Source organism: Xyrauchen texanus, chromosome 13 (genome assembly GCF_025860055.1).
Source record: "Xyrauchen texanus isolate HMW12.3.18 chromosome 13, RBS_HiC_50CHRs, whole genome shotgun sequence".
NCBI classification, from domain to species: Eukaryota; Metazoa; Chordata; class Actinopteri; order Cypriniformes; family Catostomidae; genus Xyrauchen; species Xyrauchen texanus.
The window spans coordinates 1,187,508-1,213,386 of NC_068288.1; the positions used below are offsets into that span (position 1 = coordinate 1,187,508).

Sequence of the window (25,879 nt, forward strand, 5' to 3'; positions counted from 1 at the left end):
GTTTTGTTCAAACGTTCCACGTTTGACGAAGATTGAGGATGATACGGGATATGAAAATGCCAATTAATACTAAGTTCTTTAGCTAATAATTGTGTTACATTAGAAGCAAATGGAGTTCCATTGTCGCTTGCTATAACAGTTGGAATACCGAAACGTGGTATAATTTCTTTGGCAAGAACCTTCACTACCGTCTTTGCGTCTTCTTTTCCACACGGAAAAGCCTCAGGCCACTTAGTAAATCGATCAATAATCACGAGCAAATACTTGTGATTTCCACATGGAGGCATGTGTGTAAAATCGATCTGTAAATATTGGAAAGGAAGTTCAGGATGCGGTAAAGCATCATGGCTGATTGCCTTGTGCCTGTTTGTTTGCGCACACACCAGGCAAGCATCCAATATCAACAAAGTATTTCTTCGAACGTTTGCAATGCAGTATGATTGATTAAAATTTTTTATCACTTTCTCTTTTGACACATGTGATACACCATGATAATGCCTACACAGCATTACAACAGTAGATGCTGGTAGCGCGATTCTACCTTGTTTATCTCTTAAGATACCAACTTGATCTGGTTTTACTTCATTGGCTGCCCAATGAGTCAAATCATCTTGAGTAGGATTTGCTTGTAAGATTTTAACATCCAAATCATTAATCAACGATGAATTCATCATCAGTACTTCATTGTTTTGTTCATTTACATGCGGACTACGTATTGCTTCTTTTGCTGCCCATTTCGCTACTTCATCCGCAAATCTGTTTCCTTTGGCCTCGTCAGATTCACCTGTTTTATGACCAGCTACTTTAATTACAGCAAGCTTTGATGGTTGCTGTGCTGCACTTATCAGCTCGGCCACAATGTTATGACGCGAAATTGGTTTTCCTTCGGAGGTTTTGAAATTTCTTTCCTCCCACAATTTAGCAAAATCATGGACTATGCCATACGCATATTTGGAGTCAGTATATATGTTGATACTCTGAACTTTTGCCAATTGACAAGCTCTTGTTAAAGCAATCAGTTCTGCGACTTGTGCTGATTTATGTGGCAGTGAATATGCTTCAATTACTTTATTAAGCAATTCAACAATAGCATAACCACACAAATATGTACTGTCGTTTGGCTTAAAGCAGGATCCATCAATATACCAATGCATTCCCTCCTCCAGGACAGACGTGGAAACGTCTGGCCTGCAAGCAGTCGAAATTTGGATCCTGTTCAGGCAGTCGTGATCGTCGCTCTCAAATTCACCTTGTGTCAGCAACCTATGCAAATGTACAGTAGGGCCATGAATAACAGAAGTTACTTTCAACGTTACATTAGCAGTAGCTAACAATATAGCCTCATAGCCGGAACGGCGTTGGGCAGTCATGTGTTGATTCGAAATATTATGCATAATAGCTCCTGCCTGATGAGAAACATGTACAATGAGAGGATGTGACAAAACAACTTTTTCAGCATCCTTTATCATGATTGCTGTGGCAGCCACTGCACGCAAACAAGCCGGAAGTCCCTTAGCGACCGAATCAAGGGTCTTAGATAAATAAGCTATTGGACGGAAAGTGCCCCCATGCTCTTGGGCCAGGATTGCTGCGGCTGTGCCACCACTTTCGTACACGTATAGATGAAAGTCTTGTGTGTAACAGGGTAGGCCAAGGGCAGGCGGCCTTAAGAGTGATGATTGCAAATGTTTGAATGCTTGATTCATCTCACTTGTCCATGTAATATCGTCTTTGTCACCCAGCGTAGCTTCTCGCAGGATTTTGTCATACATGGAGCAATTAGGCACCCACAGGCGGCAGTAATTGACCAGTCCCAGGAAGCTTTGCATTTGCTTCCGTGTGGATGGATGCTTAAATGTAGCGATGGCTTTGATCCTGTCCGCAGACAGACGAACTTGGCCTTGTGACAGTTCATGTCCAAGGTAATTGACTTTTCTCTGCACCCATTGAAGTTTGTCTCTAGATGCCTTGAAACCAGCCTCAGCCAGAACATTGCAAACAATCTTTGAGGCAGCAGCACACATGTCCTCAGAGGCACCAGTGACCAGAATGTCATCAGCATATTGGAGCAGGCAGGTGTCTGGAGGGAGTTTGACATCTTTCAGTGTATCGTGCACTACAGCGGAGAAAACAGCCGGAGAATCTCTGAACCCTTGAGGGAGACGTGTCCAACTGTATTGACAATTCTGAAAACAAAATGCAAACAGTGGCTGAGTGTGACGATGAACAGGAATACTGAAAAATGCGGAGCTTAAATCAATAACAGAATAAAATTTATGTTCTGATGGAATAGAATTAATTATAGCCTGAACTTCTGGTACAATAGGAGCAAGTGGTTTGATCAAATCATTAATTTTTCTCAGGTCTTGCGTTAAACGCCAAGTACCATTAGCTTTCTTAATTGGATTGATTGGTGTATTATAAGGTGAATGAGTTCGAACCAGAATGCCTTTTTCCAAAAATCGAGCAATGAGAGGTTTAATTCCCTCCTCTTTTTCCTTTGAAAGCGGGTATTGTTTCTGAAACACAGGCCTAGTATTTATCAAATTCGCCCTGTAGGGCTGGATATCTATTAACCCTACGTCATCCTTGTGTTCCGCCCACAATTGAGGGTTGACTCCCGAAATTTCTGGTAACAGCACAGTTGCAGACGAATCTTCAACAAGAGCACTTCCTGTGTCGGTTGTAATGGAAAAAACTGAAGGAAACAGAAGTGTCAAAGAGTTAGAATCAAAATTCAATTTCATACCAAGTTTGTGCATCAAATCTCTACCTAACAGGCAGAATGGAGAATTCGGTATGATTGCAAAAGCATGCATTTTAAACAATGTCGGTACATCCTTAGAAGTAATTGGTAAGGCGGGCGTCAATTCGCATTTCACAGGAACATTATTAATCCCTACAGAACTAATTTTCTTTCCCGTGATGGAGCCTGAGTACACATCGAAAGATAATGAGGACACCGAAGCGCCGCTATCGTTTAAAAACATGTATGGTTTATGGTCAACATTTAATTCAAGGAATGACAAAACATTTGATTTATTTGGATATTGCATCGAAAGTAGTGAAAATTCAGACTCTTTGCTCTCGCACCGTCAGGCGCGATTCCATTCAGTTGGATATCTCCCTGAATCTGTTACACTCTGTCTCCGGTTAGGAGAAAGCGAAGGAGGGTATTTTTTCTCATAGTCAGTAGAGCGCTTACGCATCTGGTTTCTATTAGGCTGCTGCTCAGTTCTTTGTCTGCAAGACTTTGCTATGTGTCCGGAGCGGCCGCAACAATAACATTTAACAGGCTTTGTTGTGTGAAAGAACGGACGTTTCTGAGCCACAGCATCAACCTGTAACATTATCGGAGTTTTCCCTTTGGAGGAAGCAAAGGCTCCAGCAGAGGAAAGCTCACGTAAACGCTTGCCAAGGTCATCAATCGACATCGTTAAAAAATTATTCGTGGTGATACGAATCAATTGTGCAGTCTCCTCATGCATGTTATTCAGAAACGTGTTCACAAACAACTGACAATTATCATCATCAACCGGAATCGCCGATTCTTCAATCCATGCACGTTTAAATCTGTTGAAAAAAGCAACTGGACTCTCGCCAGCTTTTTGTTTTGCGTTAGCCGCATGTGAGATGTCTTGTTTAGCAGATGACAACTTCAGCAAAAATGCCGTTAATTGTTTGAAGAAAAGTTTAAGTTTACCCGAATTGGCCCAAACCCAATCAACATCATAGTCATCATGATCATCCATAACCCTAACGCCGTGGAAAGTTCTGGACAAATCAACAGGCTCTGCTGCATGTCTTGTCAAAATGTTCCGAGCCGTTGGTGTATCATAAGTCGGGCTTAACAAATCAGTTTCTTCAATTAATTCTTCCTCCGTGATCTCAGGAGGGAGTGTTTTAGTTAGTATGAAACGATAATCACGCCCTGTCAACTGACTATAAGCTGTCAATCGCTTCAAAACCGAAACATACTGATGAGGTGTTTTAGACGGCTCAGGATGCTCTTTAGCAATAGCTATAACATCAGCAAGAGGCAACGGGTGAACCTTAAATCCGTCTGCAGTTTACACGAACGGAAATGCAGTCGCAGCTTTCAAATCAGGATACAGTTTATTTTTCACGGGCTCACATGCTAAAGGAGCCTGAAGATGTTCATAGCTCGGAGGAAGAGCAGTGTGTGAGAAAGTTTCCTCTTTTTTTCTCAGGCTGTGAGACTGACTGAGGAACACTCAGCACTCTGTTAGACTGTACACTGTGATCAGCCCGCGGGGTAGAAAATTTACGATCTTTGTTTATTCCAGCAGCTTTATCTATCTCAGGTCCGCGATCCCAGTACTTTTTCATCATTTCCCAAGTTTTATAGGATTGTTTCATATAATCGAAGTCCCATTCTGGATCACCCCAATTTTCGAAAATCATGTCTTTTGCTGCAGACATATCTCTATTTTTAAAAGACCCTTCACGCGGAAACGGATCTAATTGTGTTTTGTCTTCTGACCAGCCAGCTAAATTTGATAGATATGGTTCCGTAAAAAAGGCTTGATTATTTCTGTCCATAAAATCTTTCGGAGATTCATTAAATAAAGGTGGACTTATTTTATTTCCCATTTTTGAAGCCACACAAAAATGTTCTCCTCTAAACAAAATAAACAAAATTCAAATAATCAAATAGAAAACAAAGAAGAAAAGTTCTGCAGTGTCAATTGTTAGTAAAGCATTTTAGTCAAGGAAGCAAAGAAAGAAGAATAGAGAAAGAGGAAAGAAAAAAAATCAAAATAAACTGTGCATTGATTCACTCACAAACCCCCAAAAAAACGACGGAGATTTTTTATGAAATATCTCACAACAATCCTTCTTACAAAAGTAAGGATATCACACAACGAAGAAAATTTATCACGTTTCCTTATGTTCGTCCCGTAGTTTATCAAAAACTTACGAGGTACTCACATAACAAAAAAGAGGGAAATCCCCCCCATTTATCCAAAATACGAGGAGACCGTACATCCCCAATGATAAATAAACTTGATCATGTCCTTTATCGCCCTTCCCGCATTAATTAAAACACGAGGTATCATACGGTCTTTCAATAACACAATACGGCACTATCATAACATTATAATCATATACTTTAAAATTATTTCTCAGCAAACAGTAAGAATCAACCCCTCATCAAAAGGAAAATTAGATTCTTACCGTTTGGAGATTCCCGGACGAGCCCCCAATTGTTAGAAATAATTGTCTTCTAAACCACAGCAGTGCCTTTTTCTCTCCGTCTTTTATTGAGTCGTGAATGAATCAGTACAAAGTATCCAACGTTGGGGAGCGAATAAAAAGTAGCTCAGCCCAGCTCGTATAGCGTACAAATATATATTGCAATAGTGAAGGGGAGTTTACAGTACTATCCAATAAGAACAGACATTACCTCATACAGATAACAATTCCATATGGCAAAGGCTCCTCTATTCCTTGAGAGCCTTCGAACCTATATGGTAAATACTCCAAGTTCCGTGGGAGCCGGTCGGACCCTTGCCATATACATTAATACAATACACACACACAGAGAGAAAGAGAAGGAGAAGGAGAAGGAGGGGGCACTTACAACTGCTTGCTAATATGAAACATATGTTTGATAATGCACACACAGCATTTTCTCTCTTGGACAGAGCTGAGATATAGACATTTCTTACAGTAGCCTTTTGCAGTTTAATAATTACTGTGATTCACTTAGCGACCTGCTTTTCCGAATTGGGAATCTGCCGTCATTACGTCAGACCTCCTTGGTCTAACATCACAAACACTTCAAAATAAAAGCTCAATTTAAATTTAAAAAAGTATTACAGAAATAGATCACTTCCATATAGTTTTATAATATTCACTAGTGGCGGCTTGTCAATAGAGGGCGCTGGGGCACCGCCCCATCAAAATTCCAGAAATATACATGAATACAAAAATGATATAAAAATAAAAAAATAAAATAGTTTACTCATACGATGCGCAGGCTGGTAGTAAGAGCCTCGGCATTTAATAAAAATTGGGCGAGGGACGCCGGACAATTGGATGTCTATCTGAGTCCTTAAATTTTCGGGCAGCATGTGACCTGAAGCTGGTCTCTAATTGGTTTCTTAAAGATTCTCCTCCGGGCGCAGGTCGCTTCGTCCCTGGCGAATCAGAATTGGATACATGTTATTTTATCCAATCTGATTAGTTCTCGTCACCTGTCATTCAACTTTACGCTCTTGGCCACTACTGCGAGTGCGCAGGCGACTCCGCCAAAACTTTGCTAGGCTGATCACTTTCACAGAGATAATGGCAGCAGTTAAACCAAACTCTGTCATTGGTTTACAAATAAACCTTTTCAAAAGGCGTTCGCTGGAAGAAAAAAAAAGGAAACTCTCTCCATACCATTGGTGAGCAAAGCAGTGGTTCTCGGCCAATAAAGAGGCACCGGGCGCTCAGACTAAAAGAGCGTGAAAGGATTGCAGCAGAGGTGAGTTTGTTATAGGAATTAGTCATTATACCATTTTACATTATTGTTGTGCTGCAGAGATGTCCTGCCCACATATCATATTCTACAGACTCAAGAAAACATTTTTTGTTTGGTATAAATCCTTACAAAAATCATAATTTTTATATTATAAAACAGCATCCCAAAAATAATACATTGGCAACATAAAAATAAATGATCAAATGAAATATGAAGCCACCAAAAACTTCTGTCTTGTATGGGACAAAAACTCAAATGGCTCTATTTTTATTTTGAAATTCATTGCAACTGTGACAACTAGTGGCCTACTCCAGGTTACTACCTTACATTTACATATATATATTTAATTATCTCTATAGGTCTGTGATCCTGGGACACACTAGGGAGCGTTTCTCCTTCACAGACCACCTTGTCTGCGCCACCTTGTTGCAGGGGACAGGTTTGATGAGTACAAGGATACCTTTCCGGAAGATGCATTGAGCAGCACCATGAAAGCATACCGGATGCTCAGTGGAAGCAAACTGAAGACAGAGCTCAGTCTCATCTACAGCAAGGAAGAATTCAAAGCCTGCTGTGGTGCTGTGGACCTATTCCAGCTGTTTATGGAGAATAATCTCGAAGAAGTCTTTTCCTAAACTGTGACTCTCCTAAACGTTATCGTTACCACACGTTAACGTTATCGTTATCGTTTTTTTTCTCAGAAACACCATGACCCAGGAGAGGCTGAATGCACTGGCATTGCTCTCCATGGAAAAGAGACTTGTTACTGAGATGACTGACTTTAATCAGAGAGTCATTGAGAAAAGTGCTGGCCAGAAAGAAAGGAGAGCAAAATTTATGTTCAAGTAGTCAACATGCTTTTTGGTACTGCTTTGTATTTATTTTCGCCCACAAAAAAAGCGCCCCCCCCCCAAAATAATTATCACCAGCCGCCACTGATATTCACTGTTATACTACTACTACTAATAATAATAATAAATCAATAGTAACTATTATATTTAAGCAATATCTCACATCTATGATGCTCTATTAATAAATATTAATTAATAAATAACTCTAATATTATATTTAGAATTTTATTGTGAGGTTCTGTAAATAAGCACTTAATTTGATAAAACAAAAATACAGTATTATTTAGAAAATATATTGTTTTAATTTGATTAAAGTTTTAATTAATTTAATTATTTACGACGTTAGTGAAGCGACGCCTCTCTCAGTCTCCATTCCAGTTCATTTCACTACTTTTCCTCTGTTGCTCTGTCTCATGGCAGTCACTCTTTTAAGTGAGCTGTTTTTTTTCTTTGCTTTCTTGTGCTCACTCGCTCTTTTAGTCTGTGGATCATGACCAATCAGTCAAATGGTCCCCTCTCTGTGTCTCTCTCTGTCTGATGTAGGGTTCACAGGAAACATTGGGGTCTCAGGAGGGTCTCGTTCCTCAGTTCTCAAACTTCCCTCCCCCTCAGAACGGCCTGGCGCTGGAGTTTGGAGGGGGCAGTATTTACCCCGCAGGGGGACAGGGGCAAACGGAGCCACAGGCTGGAGTTAGTACCCCCTCCTCTAACCCCAGCACTCAAGTAAGTGCTAACCCTGCATCCCTCCTCTGAGCATTTGGCACTCACATTTGAACAACTGCAACATCAAATGTTGTCAAATGACTTCCTGTTGGTCGATCTTTTGTCTTGAAGCTATTTGTGTCACCTCAGACATTATCATTTAACAGCCAGGATTGTGATGTTGTCTTGCTTTGCAAAGAAATGTATAAACTGTGTATATCTTAATTCACTTAAATGAAGACAGGCAGTTTTGATTTTTGTAGAGTTGCAAGACCCAGTGGTGTCACCAAACCTGAGCTGAAGGTGCAGTAGCCCTAAATATTTTCTGGATAGCCTGAATGTCTTAAAACAAAGGTTTTCAAACTGGGGCCATAAGGGTATGCTAAGGGGTCTGTGTAAAATTAAAGAGTGTGAAGTGAGAATATGGCACTTATATAACATTTGAACAAAATGTTACAAACATGTAACATTACTACTGTTTCATTCTGAAATCCTGAGATTAATAGTGATCATTTTAGACAACCAGATTTTTAACAGCAAGAAATAAACCAAAAAGGCATGTTTCATATATAATACATTTTATTTGTTTAGAACATTTCATACATAAAATGCAGCTCAAAGTGCTTCATAGTTGGAAGTATAAAAAAAATAGAATTCAACATTTCAGGGAGAGTAAAACAAATCATAGCAATAAAATTAAAACAGTACAAAAATATATTTAGGGAGAACAAAATTCTAATGATACAAATAATTAAATACAAAAAAACGTATATTTTAAAATGTGCAAAATTAATTTGGTTATGTTAGCAACGTACAGTACAGCTCAAATTAATAAAATCTCAATATATGTCTTATAATCGATATGTCCACTGATGTACAGCAATTTTGCATGGTCTGATAAAAAAAAAAAAAAAAAGTATTTCTTCGAGATTTTAATATAGCTAAAATTATAACTGTACAAATGAGCTAATGTAAGAGGTATTATTATTTAGTTTAATCTAATTGTATCTTTTGATTTGAAAAAATGTATACCAAAAAAAAAATCTTTATACCAAACCTTGACAACAGCATTAATAGCACTGCAAAAAAAAAAAAATTCTGAATTTAGTATTTTTGTTGAATAAATATACCTTATATATTATTTATATATATATATATATTATTTATATATATATATATATATATATATATATATATATATATATATATATATATATATATATATATATATATATATATATATATATATATATATTCTTATAGCTACACTATGTAACTTTTGGCCCTCTAGCGGTTTAAGTATAGAACTGCAAGTTACTTGCGGAGGCAGCCTGTTTTGGTAATTATGCCAGTCGGGCTTTGGCTCTGCTCTTCTGCATGTATGAATCTGATGGTTTGAATACCACCGTGTAACCATGGTTACATGTGATCTACTTATCAGAACGAATGTCACTATCAACAAAACTCGCCCATACCCTAAAAAAATACAAATAAATAAATAAAGTAAGAAAAAGACTGATATCCGAAAAATATGTCTTAATAGCAGGTAAGTAGCACATCTTCCACTGTTGTTTTGACTTTTTGAAAACAATTTTTTAAAAATAAATTGCAATACAAAAGTTAGGCAACGATGACATTAGACATAACGATTGTTAGTCATTGATGAAGTCAAACAGTGGAAATTTTGACTTGCTAGCATGCACATGACCAAGGTAGTATCTGGTTTAAAGTTTAGCATTGTTAACAGCATAAAGTAAAAAAAAAAAGTTCCCCATTTTTCTTCCTTAAATATGAATTTGAAAAAACTGCAGTACCACAATCCATAATAAAATGCCCCATTTGAGTGGCTAACGCTATCTAACAAACTACCTGACTTGACGGTACAATAAAACGGTCCAGACCTGTCTCTTAATTTGATCAGTCCAATAAAGTATCTTACCTGCTAATCAAGAAAAACTCCATCTCTGGGTCAGTTTTAAATCCTTTTTTGGAATTGTCGCCACCTCTGAAATAGCAAAGCCAATGTTGTTTTGTGTTTTTTTACGGGCTCTGTCGCTTTCCCTTTTTGCTTGCAGACTCTTCTCAGTTCAAGGTTTCTTTATTTTGAAAATGTTTGATTGTCTTTTGGAACGATCCATGGTTAATGTTGCTCATTTGTCGTGGCTACAAGCTGTCAGCTTCAGACTATTACCACGTATCTCTACACATATACACACGCTGTAGTAGCTAGCTGGACCTCCTTTTCTTTATTTCCGGATGTGATGTAAACATGCACAGATGACTGACGGAAGTATGCAAGTATTTCTCGCTAAATTAGTCCTGACAGCTCTAAACTATAAATCATTATTATAGGCATAACTTAGTGAATTATAGGCATAACTTAGCTAAGACAAATACATGGTTTGGAGATGAACTATTGGTATTCTTGCTCATTAATGAAATTGTTAATTTATAACAAAAAAATCTTAAAAAGGTTTTAAAATAAGCTTTAAAATGGCATGGCATTGGATGTTAAGTGTTGTTTTCAAAGAAATCTGACAATGTACTAAACTTAAACAAAATTCTACCAATGGGGTAAGAAAAAAACAAACTTATTTTCCCTTTGAAATAAGTTTATTTTTCTTACCCCATCACAAACAGTTTTTTTAAGCTAAACATCATTAAATCATATATTTCTTTGAAAAGAAGACTTAATATCTTATGCCATTTTGCTTGTCAAGTAAATGTATCTTATTTTAAGAATATTTACATAAGACAAACACTAATTAAGAAAAAAATGTTTGCAGTGAAATTACAAATCCTGATTGCTTATGTTTTTTTTAAGTATCTTTGCATAATGAGCCACTGATAACACTTATGTCTAGCAACTTTCTCAGCTGTCAGATGGGTCTCCTCAGGCAGAGGTTCAGTGCGTGTCCGCTGGCGGTTCAGGCAGTGAAGAATCCTCAGAAGCCAAAGGAACCCCAAAACGACTTCATGTTTCCAACATCCCCTTCCGCTTCAGAGACCCAGACCTGCGGCAGATGTTTGGGGTACTAGATGCACATTAGGGTTTATGAACTGATGGTTTTTTAGAAGGAACACAAAGACAGAACGATGTGAATATGGGCAGATTCTGCCCTCTGTTGATCAACATTGTAAAATAACATTAAAGGTTTTAATGAATAGTGCCCTCTTTTATAGTGAAATACATATAAATCTGAGGAGAAATATTGTTGAGCGTTCTGTTTGTGTGTTTTTTTTTGTTTTTGTTTTTTTTTATAGCAATTTGGAAAGATTCTGGATGTGGAGATCATTTTCAATGACAGGGGCTCAAAGGTAAGAGACTGTTTTGAACCAAATCTGACTGGATGTTAATCCATTAAAGAAATCCCACAAAACCTATTTAACATTTGATGTATCTGGCAATATTTTCAGGTTTCTCCATTTCCTTCAATGAAGATGGGCAGTAATTGAAGCAGTGAGTCTGAAGAAATTACAAAAAGTGCTATATAGGTACCATCAAATTTAACGATAGCTTGGCCAGGCTGATATTTGGCCATTTTGAGATCATCTGCATTAACAAAAGTGTCCATTAATCTAGTCAAAACCAAAATCTACTAACAGCCTTGTCAATGAACAGAGCATATTTTCTGTTTTCAAGTATTTTTTGGTGAAGTTTGAGTATCGTAAAATAAGCTTAATATTGAGTGCTCGTTTAAATTCAGCATTTAGCATTTTGTTTTTATCACTGAATTTAACGATATACAGTATTTTTGTATTATATCTGCCTCCCTGGTAGGGCTACACAATTTATACAAATTCTAATTGACGATTATTTCCCTTGACTTTTTAAATGCAATTGATTTAGATTAAACATAATTCACATTAAAATAATTATTTTGGGTGGATCTACTGCATGCTGTTTTCTTTGCCGGCTATACATCCAAAAATAAGATGAGAACTGTGATCCTGTATGACTTTGCTGTTTTATACATCAGTAAATTAAAAATTCGAAATTAGTTGCTTACATGGTCAACTCACATTTTGCCCTTAGAGGCATAAAAACAAAGCTGTTATTCAAATTCTGAATATATTATACATATACAAGCAAGCAATGGATTTGGGTAGAGTTGAGTGTGATCTGATTACAATTACAATTACTGTAATATAATTTTTAGTGAAAAGTAGTTTAAAGCATATCCTTTTACATTTTAGTTATCAGATTACAGTTTCTGATTTCAATTAGGCTTATTACTCTTCAGTTCATTACTTGGGTTACACATTTAAAAATAATAATAATAATGTAGAATTTAAAACATTTGTTCATTTAATTGCATTTTTGTGACCGCTGAAGGACGTGCACCCCTTCGTTTTTAAAATCAATTTATAGATTGTTACAGGCTACAAGAATCCAAAATAAATAAAATCTCAGATGCAGTTTATTGTGCAACCAAAATCACAATTATGATTTTTATTAAATAAAATATTATTCATACATTATTTATTTTAATTATTTATAGTTAAGCAGGTCATTTACCAAATTAAGCTTTTTATAGCATATACAGTTGAACTTTTTTAACCACTCCACAGATTTAATATTAGCAGACTATAATTTGGCAATTTGTTTAGGACATCTACTTTGTGCATGACACTACTAATTTTTCCAACAATTGTTTATAGACAGATTGCTTCACTTTTAATCGACTTTATCACAATTCCAGTGAAGTTTACATACACCAAGTTATCTGTGCCTTTAAGCAGCTTGGAAAATTCCAGAATATTATGTCATGCCTTTAGACAATTATTCAATTAGCTTCTGATAGGAGGTGTACTGAATTGGAGGTGTACCTGTGGATGTATTTTAAGGCCTACCTTCAAACTCAGTGCCTCTTTGCTTGACATCATGTGAAAATCAAAAGAAATCAGCCAAGATCTCAGAAAAAAAAGTTGTGGACCTCTACAATTCTGGTTCCTCCTTGGGAGTAATTTCCAAATACCTGAAGGTACCACGTTCATCTGTACAAACAATAGTATGCAAGTCTAAACACCATGAGTCCACGCAGCTATCATACTGCTCAGGAAGGAGATGCATTCTGTCTCCTAGGCATAAATGTAGTTTGTTGTGAAAAGTGCAAATCAATCCCAGAACAACAGCAAAGGACATTGTGAAGATCCTGGAGGAAACAGGTAAACAAGTATCTATATCCACAGTAAAACAAGTCCTATATCGACATAACCTGAAAGCAAGGAAGCAGCCACTGCTCCAAAACTGCCATAAAATTAGCATGTGCACATGGGGACAAAGATCTTAATTTTTTGGAGAAATTTCCTCTGGTCTAATGAAACAAAAATGTAACTGTTTGGTCATAATGACCATTGTTATGTTTGAAGGAATAAGAGTGAGGCTTGCAAGCCGAAGAACACCATCCCAGCCGTGAAGCATGAGGGTGGCAGCATCATGTTGTGGGGGTGCTTTGCTGCAGGAGGGACTGGTACACTTCTCAAAATAGATAGCATCATGAAGCAGGAAAATTATGTTGATATATTGAAACAACATCTCAAGACATCAGCCAGGAAGTCTTCCAAATAGACAATGACCCAAAGCATACCACCAAAGTTGGCTTAAGGACATCAAAGTCAAGGTATTGGAGTGGCCATCACACAGTCCTGACCTCAATCCAAAAGAAAATTTGTGGGCAGAACTGAAAAAGCTTGTGCAAGCAAGGAGGCCTACAAACCTGACTCAATTACACCAGTTCTGTCTGGAGGAATGGGCCAAAATTCCAGCTACTATTGTGAGAAGCTTGTGAAAGTTTACCTAAAAGGGTTGACCCAAGTTAAACAATTTAAAGGCAATGCTACCAAATACTAACAAAGTGTATGTAAACTTCTGATGTGATGAAAGAAATAAGCTAAAATAATTCTCTGTATTATTATTCTGACATTTCACATTCTTGAAATAAAGTATTGATCCTAGCTCTCCTAAGACAGGGAATGTTTTCTACGATTAGTCAGGAGTTGTGAAAAACTAAGTTTAAATGTATTTGTCCAAGGTGTATATTAACTTCTGACTTCAACTGTATATTCACCAGATGAAGGGATTTCTATATATTTCATCAGATGAGGTTTTGTTTTTACTATTATTCACAAGATATGAAGTATGAAGAATTTGGACACACAATGTATGCTGACAGGGCACATTTCTATATGGCTGCATTTTTCTTTGCATGCCCTCACTTCAATATAAAACACTTGTTTATCTTATCAAAATTACTAAAATATCAGTTTGAAGTGAGGATATAAATATGGAAAATTATTCTGTGATGTCAGATTTAGATATTGCAAAACCCCACGAGGTGTCAGTGATTGTTTTTATTCTACCTCTAGAGGCCGCTGTTATACTCTAGAACCATGCCGCTCTAACTGTAGATTGATCTCACGCTGGCCACAGAGGAACAAAAAGCAACTATCGGCACTGTAAAACCGATATATCGGTCTACCTCTTTTTGTAATCTTGATTATTCAGTTAATTGTGCTGCCCTGCAGCCTGGTCTCTGGATGGATCTGCCATTTCAAAAATCTATATTGTTTACTACTAATCATGACTAATCACAACTATGAAGGGTGTTTAAATTGTTGTGTTGAACACAAATGCTTCACAGTCCTAGTTACTACCCATCTTCATTGTATAGAAAGGAGCAACCTGCACATTTGGTTGAATAACTAATAAGAAAATCGTGTGTTTCGATTAACATGAGAGTACAATGTGACTGAAATTTTATTTGCCTCTTTGTTGTGGTTCAGGGTTTTGGTTTTGTGACGTTTGAGACCAGTGCAGATGCAGAGAAAGCGCGAGAGCGATTGCATGGGACCATTGTAGAAGGACGAAAGATCGAGGTGATTTGTCTGTGTGTCTCACTCTCTCTTTCCTCTTCTGATGATTATATTTCACACCTGAACTGAACTGGTGCTCAAGATTCTCAGCTCTGTTTGTGTTTGTGTGGCATCATAGAAACATAGATTCTGGTTTCGGCTCTTCTTCTGGTTGGTGGTTGTCTGGCTGAGAGTTGGTTATTAACAGCATGTGTTTTTTTCCCCCTTTTAATTAAGTTAAATTATTTGTTTTGTACAGAGCATGCTCACAATGTGTCCATTAGCCAATCACATGTGTATATTTGATGCTGTCTTCAGTTCTTCTGGTTTGAATGGCTTTCTTTTGTTCATTAAACATTTGCTTGGATTCTTATGACAAACGAGGACTGTCAGATTATTCTGAATGCTCTTCTGTGCTCTGTGGTGTTAAACTTTTTTGTGGCATTTGTGCACAACACGAAAAAATGGCTCACTTTTTCAGATGCTTGTCATTGTTGTTTTTTGTGCATTTGTTGTTCGTTGTAGATCGATGATAAAGAAGCTTGTTGCTTGCTGTGTTTGGTCAAGTGTTGCATGGAGCCGTGTTTCTTCCCTCGTGAACCCTGGCGTGTTTGACGGGCTGGTTTTCTAGGTGTTTTTTAACAAAACTCCTCCAGGGATTTTCCTGCATGACATCTGAGATGGCTGCCTGTATTTGTTTCTCATAGACTGGGTGAAAGTTTTTATTTTCATTTTAGATTGAAATGGAATTCTTAATGTAGAGTCATTTCATTTATAAATTAATCTAGAATTACAGAGCTACTGATAATGTTAGTGTAGACCAGGGGTGTCTAAGTAATTTTTGGTCGACGGCTGGATTGGACAAAACACACTTATGCGGGCTGATATTTTGAAATGTATTGTACCCATGCATAGTATGGCTTTATACTGCTTTTATAACATATTTTGGTAAAACAAAAGGAAGAACATGGAATTTACTTATTTAATTCACCAGAGGCCTTTTATTTTACTTGAGAAATTAGTAATTAGGGAAAACTGCTCTTGGCTGGACTTTGGTTTTCCGTGGGGACTGTCCATTTGCAGCATAGTTTTTGAAGACTGCTTCTCTGCATATCCCGATGTACATGTGTCGTGAGTATTCTTTTGAAAGCACTCGAGCACTCAACCTTGCACGAGGTATAATGGCACACAGAAAAATGAATAATACCCTAGTCTTTGATATAATACAATGTTAGGCCTAGAAAAACAAGGACAAATGTAGATTAAATCCCTGTTTTCAATTAAACTCTGACAGCATTAAATCCGTATTAATGTCTAATATCTAATAATTAGGGCTGTCGATTTAACACACTAATTCAATGTGATTAAATATATTAAAAATAACACGTAAAAAATGTGCTTAATTAATCATGTCCCTGGACCGTAATATGAAATGTATTTTTGTTAATTGGAGCGATTCAAGCTTGAAGTACCACCTGTTTTCAGCAGGGGGCAGTAAGTAAAACTCCAGCTGTACAGAGAACAAACCACATTCAGACTTGACATTAGCGACAGCACATGTTGAAAACGCATTGTTCAAACACAGCTGGACGGAGTGCAATTCGAATGCAGGGAATTGCACTTTTTGTATTGTATTTGTATTGTTGTATTGCTTTACTCATCTGTTACAAAAAAAGTATGCATTTTAATTATCTGAATTATTATAATTATGGTAGATATATATTATAATTTAAATATAACTAACTACTTATTATGATTTAACCATTATATTGAATTATTATTATTTCAGGGTCTTTCTCTGCAAAATTGTATACATGTAATTCAATTACTTATTCATCATATCTTTTAATTAATTTGATAAAAAAAATTGATTCAGAGCCCTAATTATCATTCAGTGTGCACTTTTAAACCCTTGATATTTTTATTTTTATTGTTTTCCTTTGTCCATTTATTATTATTGCCATGAGTGAAGCTCAAACTTCAAAGTGGACAAATGAACAAACAGATGCAGTTTTAGATGAAAAGCATGAATGCAAACCACTTTAAGATGCAGACTTTAACATGCAACACAAACTATAGAAATTATCTGTCACACTGTAGCTTATAATAGAACATGCATGTCTATTAAATTATATGCAAAAGTTTTTTTTAAAGCATGTTTTTTAAAGCATGTTTCTCCCTTAAATCGTGAGTCATATTGGACTCCCCGGCTATAACTTTGACACCTCTGTAGATGCATGACGCCTGTCCCGCTGCTCTGTAGCTCCCCTGGTGTCCGTGGCTGTTTGTGCATGGGGTAGGACATGGTGCAGCTTTATTCAGGTTTGAATGCATCTGAAATTGGCAGCAGCAACGCTATGTTTCAGATGTTTTGTTAGATTCATTCTAAAGCAGGAATTGGGTTTAATCACTAGCAGCACTATACAACAAAATCAGTTTAATTTGTATTTATTTGTTTGTTTTTGAATGGCATTTTTTTTCACTGTGTTAGGATCTATCACATTACTTTTATTTGAATGTTTTGAACAGAACTTCAATTTGCCATTAATATTATGTTGTATGTAATGACAACCTAATGTTTGTTTGTGTATTTGTGGAGAGAGGGACACACACTCTTCACTCATCTCTCTCTCTCTCACTCTCTGTCTCTCGCCAGTCTGTCCGTCCAGCTCTGCACTCAATGAGTTTCCTGTCTGTTGCATCTTTGCCTCTGTCACTGTCCAGGCCCCTCCCTTGAGTGATGTCATTAGTTTGGCATGTAATCTCACTAACCGCTCCTCCATTTAAACCTGCCCATATAGTTCCAGTTTTGACAGAGTCGCTCTGTGCTGCATTTTCACGCCATTAATTCTGACTGACAGTTTGAGTTTCTCTAATCATTCGTCCCTTTCTCCTCCTCCTCTATGAAACGGATGAATGTGGCCATAGGCTCTTTAGCTCAACTACAGACAGATTTGATCACCTGAAGATTTCTGTTGTCGTTTTAAGTCAGCGAATGTCTGCCTTAGAATTTTCCTCATTTTGTTTCGTTTGGTTTACGTTCACTGCACTTCGAGTTGTATTTATTTATTTTTCCTAATATTTACTCCTGCTCTTTTTTTCTAGTTGTTCACTCATTCTTTGCATTTTGTTTGTTTGGTCATTTTCTCCTTTTTACTTTGTTTCCTTGACAATTTCTGTGTGTTGTTGTTGTTGTTAGTCTCCACGGTAACCGCTCGTGTGTCGTCACTGAAAATGGATTACTGTGTATGTGGCCTCAACTAATGCTGTAAATTACACAAGGAACTTGGTACATTACGAAAATATTAATTTGAAAAATAAACTGAGCCAAAGCTATGCAGTTTGATTTGCTGTTTATTTAACAGATATAATTATCAACACAACCAAAATTGAAGTGAACTTTTAAAGTAAAATTAAAAGATAGATCTTGGGATTTTAAGAATCAAAATTGTGATTGTTCAAATGAAGGTCACGATTAATTTTTACCCAGTCCTACATTGCAGCTCATCAAAATTCAATACAGATTTTCTTGTTTATTTCAATTCCTATTTTCAAGCTCTTAAATCAATTTTGATAAATTTTCTCTTTTAGCTGTAAATTACACAAGAAACCTTCTAACTTGGTACTTTACAATTTTTTTTATTTAAGTTAACAACAGGGCCCAAACTGTGCAGTTCTGTTGCTATTTATTTAACATGTGTAATAATCAACAACCAAAATTGAAGTAAACTTTAAAAGATTGATTTTGGATTTTAAGAATTGATATAACCATTTTTCAAATGAAAGTTGCTATTAATTGAAAAATCTAAATGTTTACATAGTCATACATCAAAACTAACACCAGACAAGAGCGCTGTAATGTGTCGCATGAAAAGAAAATCACTCCCATTGTAATTAATGATGTTGTCTAAACTGGATGCGATGAGTGCATTGCAAATCCCATTCTGTTTCAGATGTGCTGCACGTGCTGTGTATTCTGTGGAGAAAGTGTGAAATTGTAAAAAATTGTCACAGAATATCCCACGATATAATAACAATAGTAGTGTGAGACATTTCTGTTGCGTCATACCACTCAGCCCTATCTGTCATCATTAATTTAATTCTCCAGAGTCATTTGTGATTTTCTTTTTTTTTTTTTTTTTAATCATCAGTTTAGTCCCAGATATCTGCTGATGATTACACAGCCTATGAGCCAAAAACACCCCTAAATGCCCACACACACATAGAAATTGTTTCTCAGATGATATTTCTGCCCTTATATTCAAGTGATGATGACCAACTCAAGCTTGTTTTTAGTCTTTGGTTTTGGACTGTGTGTGTGTGTGTGTGTGATGGTGTTTGCATATTCGTCTTCAGCGTGTGAAAGAACCATTTTGATGCCTGCCTGTGTTTTCCATCTTCATGATTTAATTTATTGTGACATGCAGCATTTGTATCTCTCTCTTTCTCTTACCCATAAACTCTGTCACTCCTCACAAGGCCTGATATCAATCAATTACAGGCCTTTCATTTTACGCACTTTGGTGTACTTGTTCATGACAAACTGGATGGCTTTTTGAGTTTGCCGTTTCTGATTGGGTGGATCGTTCTGTGTCTCACTTTGACTCCCTTTTTTCTTCTCCTGCTTTTGTAGTTTTATTGAATGTCGACTGGCTCCTGTTTTCTTTCCTGCATCCCTCTGTTTCTGAACATCCCCCCTTCTCTCTCTGTATGATGTGTTTTTCTAGGGGTTGGAATTAGGCTGCAGAGTATTTGGATTAGTCCATAGGCTGCATCCGATGCTTGGCTGATATGCTCATTTCTGGTTAATGATCTGTAATTGACCTGTAATTGGCTGAATGTGATTTTGCTAAATGCTGTGCACAGTGTATTGATTTTGTTGTGTGATCGCTCTTGTATCTCTCTCTGTTGATCTCTTTCCTCCATTTTAGCAATGAATGCTCTGTTTGTCATTTGCTTTTATACATTGATTTCTGGGTTTTTGTGTTGATTGTTTCCAAATCAGTGGGAGTTTTATGATGCATGAAGGGAATATCAATGAGTCCACAATTTCTGCTGTACCTTTAAAGAGTTCCTTTTATGATTAAAGGATTAACATTTAAATAATGTTTCTAGATGACAGTTTAAATCTTTTAGTATAATTTTGGTTATCTGTGAACTTTTACTCCATGATAATAACTACATGATACATTTTCATATTTAGTCCTGTTTGCAGAATGCTCTTGGAGTATAAGAACGGCTGTAGCTTGAATGTATCCTTACTCGCTAATCAGATTATTGCTCTCTCTTTCTCTCTAATAAACAGGTCAATAATGCTACAGCTCGAGTGATGACCAATAAGAAGTTGGTTAGTCCATATACTAATGGAGAAGGTCTCAGCACTCTGCCCTATGGTAAAACAACCTCACTACTGCTTCGTCGTTTTTTTCTCAGTTTTTCAGCTTTAGCTTTTAGTAGTTCAAATAGTCACGTTATTGTAGCTAACTCATTTTCCCCAGGAATTTACTTTTTTAAGTAGTTTAAAAATTGTATACTTTTACTTGAGATCATTTTAAGTGCTGTAACTGTAGTTTTAATGCCCTATTTTCCCACTGTCTGTGTTCACAACTTCCCTGTCCTGATTTTATTTTATTGATGTGGTCAGGCAGGTAATCTGAACTTTTTCTGACTGTATTTTTGGCTTTAGCTGGGTGGAAATTTAGTCCTATGGTGGGAGCCATGTACGGACCAGAGCTCTATGCAGGTAAGATGTTTGGAATGTGCTACAGGGGTGTAACGTAACAAATTACAAATACTCACGTTATTGTAGCTAACAAATTTTCCCCAGGAATTGTACCTTTTTAAGTAGTTTAAAAATGTTATACTTTTACTTGAGATCATTTTAAGTGCTATAACTGTAGTTTTAATGCGCTATTTTCCCACTGTCTGTGTTCACAACTTCCCTGTCCTGATTTTATTTTTATCTATCAATGTGATTGGCTAGAGAGTGTCTCGTGACTCCCGTCAAATGAAATCACACACTTGAACGGCAGCTGTAGATCGGCACCAACTGTGGATGATGCCGCAAGCATAGTTTAACATCTGAACATCACGGTCACACCCGAAAGGGCTTTTCGCAATGAAAAAGGCCAATTGCATGATTGTGTCATGTGAGTTTAACTTGCTCAAGCCAGATATCAGCAGTAATCCTGCCTCTAATTTGAAGAAACATAGAGGTAAATGTAATATTTCTGTTTACTAGATTCCGTGTTTCTATAATGTAGCCTGTAAATTAGCTATCTATCACTGAGTTTATTGGGTTGATGTGAGAGATTAAGGCAATGTTATCAATAGGGCTGGGCGATAAAACAATCTTGTTTATCTGAAAAATAAAAAAACAGAGATCGATGATAAATTTAAACTGAGTAATTTTCTATACTTAGCCTATGTTCTACATCTAGAACAGGGGTGTTCATTACATTGATCATGATAGCAAGACAACCACTGGATGGTTGATCTAGATAAAATATAAAATTAAATTGACTTTATTTACTGATGTTAATTAAACAGCTGCCTGCGTGCGTTTGATTGACAGGCGACTAATGTTTGAGCACTAATGCCGGTTCGAACCTAAATGATCAAATACACTTTATAATTCCGTCAATGCCCGTCTTGATGAGGCATGAATGTAAACAGAGTTGGTTTGGTTCTACAGTGAGCGTAAACAAGAGGGACAAAAAAAATTATATTTGCATCAAAATGTTGGACTTGAAGTGTACATGGAACCGAATTGAGCACTGTCTAGTAGTCTATGTCATATAAAGGCTATTAATCAAACAACAAGGAAATGAGAAAACCACTCACAACTTTTGGCTGAATCATCTTGAATAACTTTAAAATTATTAATGTAATAGAATAAAACAGTGATATTTTTTCAATAATATTGTTAGTTTTTCAGGACCCCTGATGTAGAGAGTGTGTTAATTTGTATAATAAATTACCAGGAAAGTAGAGATGATAAAATATTTTATAATTATAATTCTCTCATTATTTAGCCTTTATCATGTTTCTTCTAATGCCTGATAGAAAAAGCAGAACATTCCACCAGTCACAAACTACAGAAAATTGTGCATCATGCATTAGAATGAGAACACAACTATTGCTGGGCTTAAAATTTACAAGAACTAAATCAATGTGGAACATTGTGGTACATACTTAAAGAAATGTTTCACTCAAAAATGAAAATTCTCTCATCATTTACTCACCCTTATGCCATCCTAGATGTGTATGACTTTTTCAGAAGAACGCAAATTAAGAATATTTCTGCTCTGTAGGCCCATTCAATACAAGTGAATGATGCCAACATTTTTATGATCCAAAACGCACTTAAAAGTAATCCATATGACTCCAGTAGTTAAATGCATGGGTGAGAAACAGATCAATATGTAAGTCCATATTTCTACCATTGCGTCTGGACACTTTGAGAGACCGTACTTGTTACGAGCTTATGTAATATACGTCCTTATGCTCACGTAATACCTAGCGTGTGGTTTTTGTACATCGCTTTATTTTTTGGGGGGGGGGGGGAATTAATTTTGGAGGTATTGGCATTTTCCGGTGAATGTGTGGGGAATATCGAAAACAAAACTAACTTGACACAATGTGTGTGTCACATGTAATACTCTCTGCATGAGCATGTGAGTAACTTATTTTCGTGAGCAGCCGACACATATACCACTAGTGTGCTGGACATTAATGCATTATGGCCGACGGATTTCAGAGACCAGACCCACTTGTTTTCGATGGGAATATCGCTGAGAATTGCAGGAGTACGACATTTTTATTGCAGCAGCACATTGACAAACCTTCCAAGACAAGGGCTTACATCCTCCTCAATCTCGCAGGACCGGAGGCCATTGAATGGGAGCGTTCATTTGTCTATGCAGTGGAGGTGCGTGCACAGGGCGAAAATGCCGAAATTGTAGTTCCTGCCGAATCCAGAGAAGATCCCGAGTGCCTAAAAATAACATTTCATGAAATATGCAATCCTCAACAAAACAATGGAAAGACATGTTTAACTCCAGAAATCAAAAACAAGGTGAGAGCATTGAGTCGTTTATTAGAGATCTCAGAATAAAAGCCAAAGGATGCCATTTTGGAGTGCTGACAGATGAACTAATCTGCGATAGGATAGTTTGTGATATCACTAGTGACAGTTTAAGGTAGTTATTTCTAAGTGACAGTGAACATACGCTCACAAAACCAATCTCAATTTGTCGCATACATGAAATGACAAACGAGAGCAACAAAGCGCTGGTAGCCACAAATGTAGATGCTGTCCATCCAAGTTCCAGTAAGAGAACTTTCACAAAACTAAAATTCAGGCTGGAACAAAATGATTCACAGTCAATAACTAAGCAGAAATTGTGGGAAAAAAATCATGCAGCAAAGAAAGACAAATGTCCAGCTTTTGGAAAACAGTGCCACAACTGTAAAAAATTGAATCATGATACTAACTGCTGCAGTTCACATTCAAGTCCGTCAGAAGAACACTAATTACAGGAAGTCTGTACCTGAGCTTGAAATAGACCAGCCCACAATTGGCGATGAGACTTTCTACGTCAGTGGTGTTGAAAATGACAAAAGTATTAATACTGTCAATCCTGTCATTGCTGAACAGGAAGAAGGATTTGCCACGCTGCATATAAACACAATTCCAGTAGAGCTAAAAGTCGATACTGGGGCAAAATATAATGTCACAGAGAACTTTTAAACGAGTTGCAAATTATGAAAATCCAAGAAAGCAAGAAAAAGCCACTAACCTCTTTGCATATGGTGCAACCAAAATTGAAGAACAAGGTCTTGTCATGCTGTTGTGTTGTCTAAATGGATAGAGTCACTTGCTTCTGGATAGACATTCACCCGCTGAATGTCTAATGTCACGACAGACTCGCTTTGCCCTTCCTGTCAACTCAGATTATTGGAGCCAGTCCCTAAACATGCTCAACAAGTTAGGGCTCAACTTCTCAACAAGAGACTCATTCAAAGGTGCTACTTTGATGCTACAAGTCACACATTACAACCATTGGTGGAGGGTAGGATATGACCAACTAGGCACAGTGACTGGGTGAACAAGGAGCCACATTCCTACTCCATTCAGTACAATGGGAAAACATACAGGAGAAACAGCCCTCACCATCAGAACACATCCTAGAGGATGTGAACCTTCAGGACAAAACCCCACCTGAATTGGGCATTGCTCCCCCTACAGCATTCACTCCGCAGCAAACACGCGCACACACACAGAAACTGTACCTACTCACACACCAAGTTACACTGCACCCCCCCACTAAAGTCAACAAACTTCCTTACAAAACATATTCAGACCGCATCTGTAAGCCAAATCCAAAGTATAATCAGCACATTTTAAGTGGATGTGAGGTGAAATGTAGTAATCTGTTCTAATTGCCTGAGGTATGTATAATATGCTTATACTTTCCATAACCATATTATGTCTTTATTGTTGTTTGCTAAGATTATTTGTAATCTTTCAGTAAGAAACACAAGCTAAAGGAGAGGGTTGTAGATCATTTGAGTAGATGATCTTGTATACATATTTCTACCATTGCATCTGGACACTTTGAGATTGAGGTTGTTGTACATGACACAATGTGTGTCACATGCTCTCTGCATGTTTAATAAATGATCAGTTCTTACTACATGTGGTTGACTTCATCTACAGATTAGGCTACTTTTATGCTGACTCGTGATTTTTGGAGCTTCAAAATTTTGGCACCCATTCACTTGCATTGTATCCAATAGAGCTGATATATTCTTCTAAAAATCGTAATTTGTGTTATGCTGAAGAAAGTCATACACATCCGGGATGGCATAAGGGTGAGTAAATGATGAAAGAATTTTCATTTTTGTGTGAATTATTCATTTGAAGCCTGATGTGGCCACTGTACCAAACCACTGACTATCCCCTCTATTACATATAAATTCCTTGCATTGTTTTGAACATGTTTTATGCACAACAGTAACTCTCTTGTCGGCATTAAGGAAAATTTAGGCACTACACATAAACTGATTTTAATGTAATTGTTTCATACATTATGATATACTTCATTATTTCAAATTAATAACTTATTTTTACTCTACTCATACTACATTTTTTAAGATGTAACAGTACCTTTACTTGAGTATTATTTTTCATTACGCTTTCCACCCGTGTGCTACAACATGTCTGCTTTCTTACAATCAGTGACGTGCGGTGATGTCTTAAAGAGGCTAGGCACTGAGTTATGAAAGCCAGATTACCTGATTTATTGTTTAAGCTAATAATACGTAATAACAGTGAACGTTACGCACAAGCGCGGCATATCAAGAAATGTAAAAATCAGGATGAATTATTTGTCAATAATAAAAAAAATTTTTTTTTTTAAAAATCAGGATGTATATCGTGTACTCTCTCTCTCTCTCTATCACAGACACACACACACACACACACACACACACACACACACACACACACAGTGAACGTTACGCACAAGCTGCATATCAAGAAATGTATGTATTTTATATATGTGTTATATATAATATATACGATTTTGTTAATATATCTTCATTAGATATTATTATACAAAATTCAGTAGTCAAAACACAGAACATATAACAGAACATAAGTTGTTTATTTTTTACAACATTATGTGCTTATTTTTTTTATGTGCAATCTTCATCTTTATAACAGAAGACACAATACAACAATCCTTTACCTTTTCATTGTGGTAGGTTATATTCAGCTTCCTTTGCTCGTCAAGTGCAAGGTCGATCCGAGATTTTCCAAAGGTTTTCAGTGTAATTTGACACTGGATGTGAGCTGACGACTTTTCATGCTTGGTTAAAGCTGCGGGCAGGTTGTTCAAATCACAATATCCCGCTGAAGTCCAAACAGTCTGACTGGTTGAAAAAAGCAGGCAGGGATAGCAGTACAGCCGCTGAT

At 36.9% G+C, this 25,879-nt stretch overlaps 1 protein-coding gene across 2 annotated transcripts in view; it reads left to right on the forward strand.

Annotated features, from left to right (window-relative positions):
- Nucleotides 1-25,879, forward strand: part of LOC127653645 (RNA binding protein fox-1 homolog 2-like) — a 134,410-nt gene that overhangs the window by 72,153 nt on the left and 36,378 nt on the right. For both annotated transcript variants that reach the window (XM_052140416.1, XM_052140415.1), the window contains exons 2-7: nucleotides 7,885-8,064; nucleotides 10,920-11,075; nucleotides 11,308-11,361; nucleotides 14,830-14,922; nucleotides 20,204-20,291; nucleotides 20,585-20,641. In XM_052140416.1, coding sequence (XP_051996376.1) covers nucleotides 7,885-8,064; nucleotides 10,920-11,075; nucleotides 11,308-11,361; nucleotides 14,830-14,922; nucleotides 20,204-20,291; nucleotides 20,585-20,641 — 628 coding nt within the window. The remainder of the gene's footprint in view (nucleotides 1-7,884; nucleotides 8,065-10,919; nucleotides 11,076-11,307; nucleotides 11,362-14,829; nucleotides 14,923-20,203; nucleotides 20,292-20,584; nucleotides 20,642-25,879) is intronic.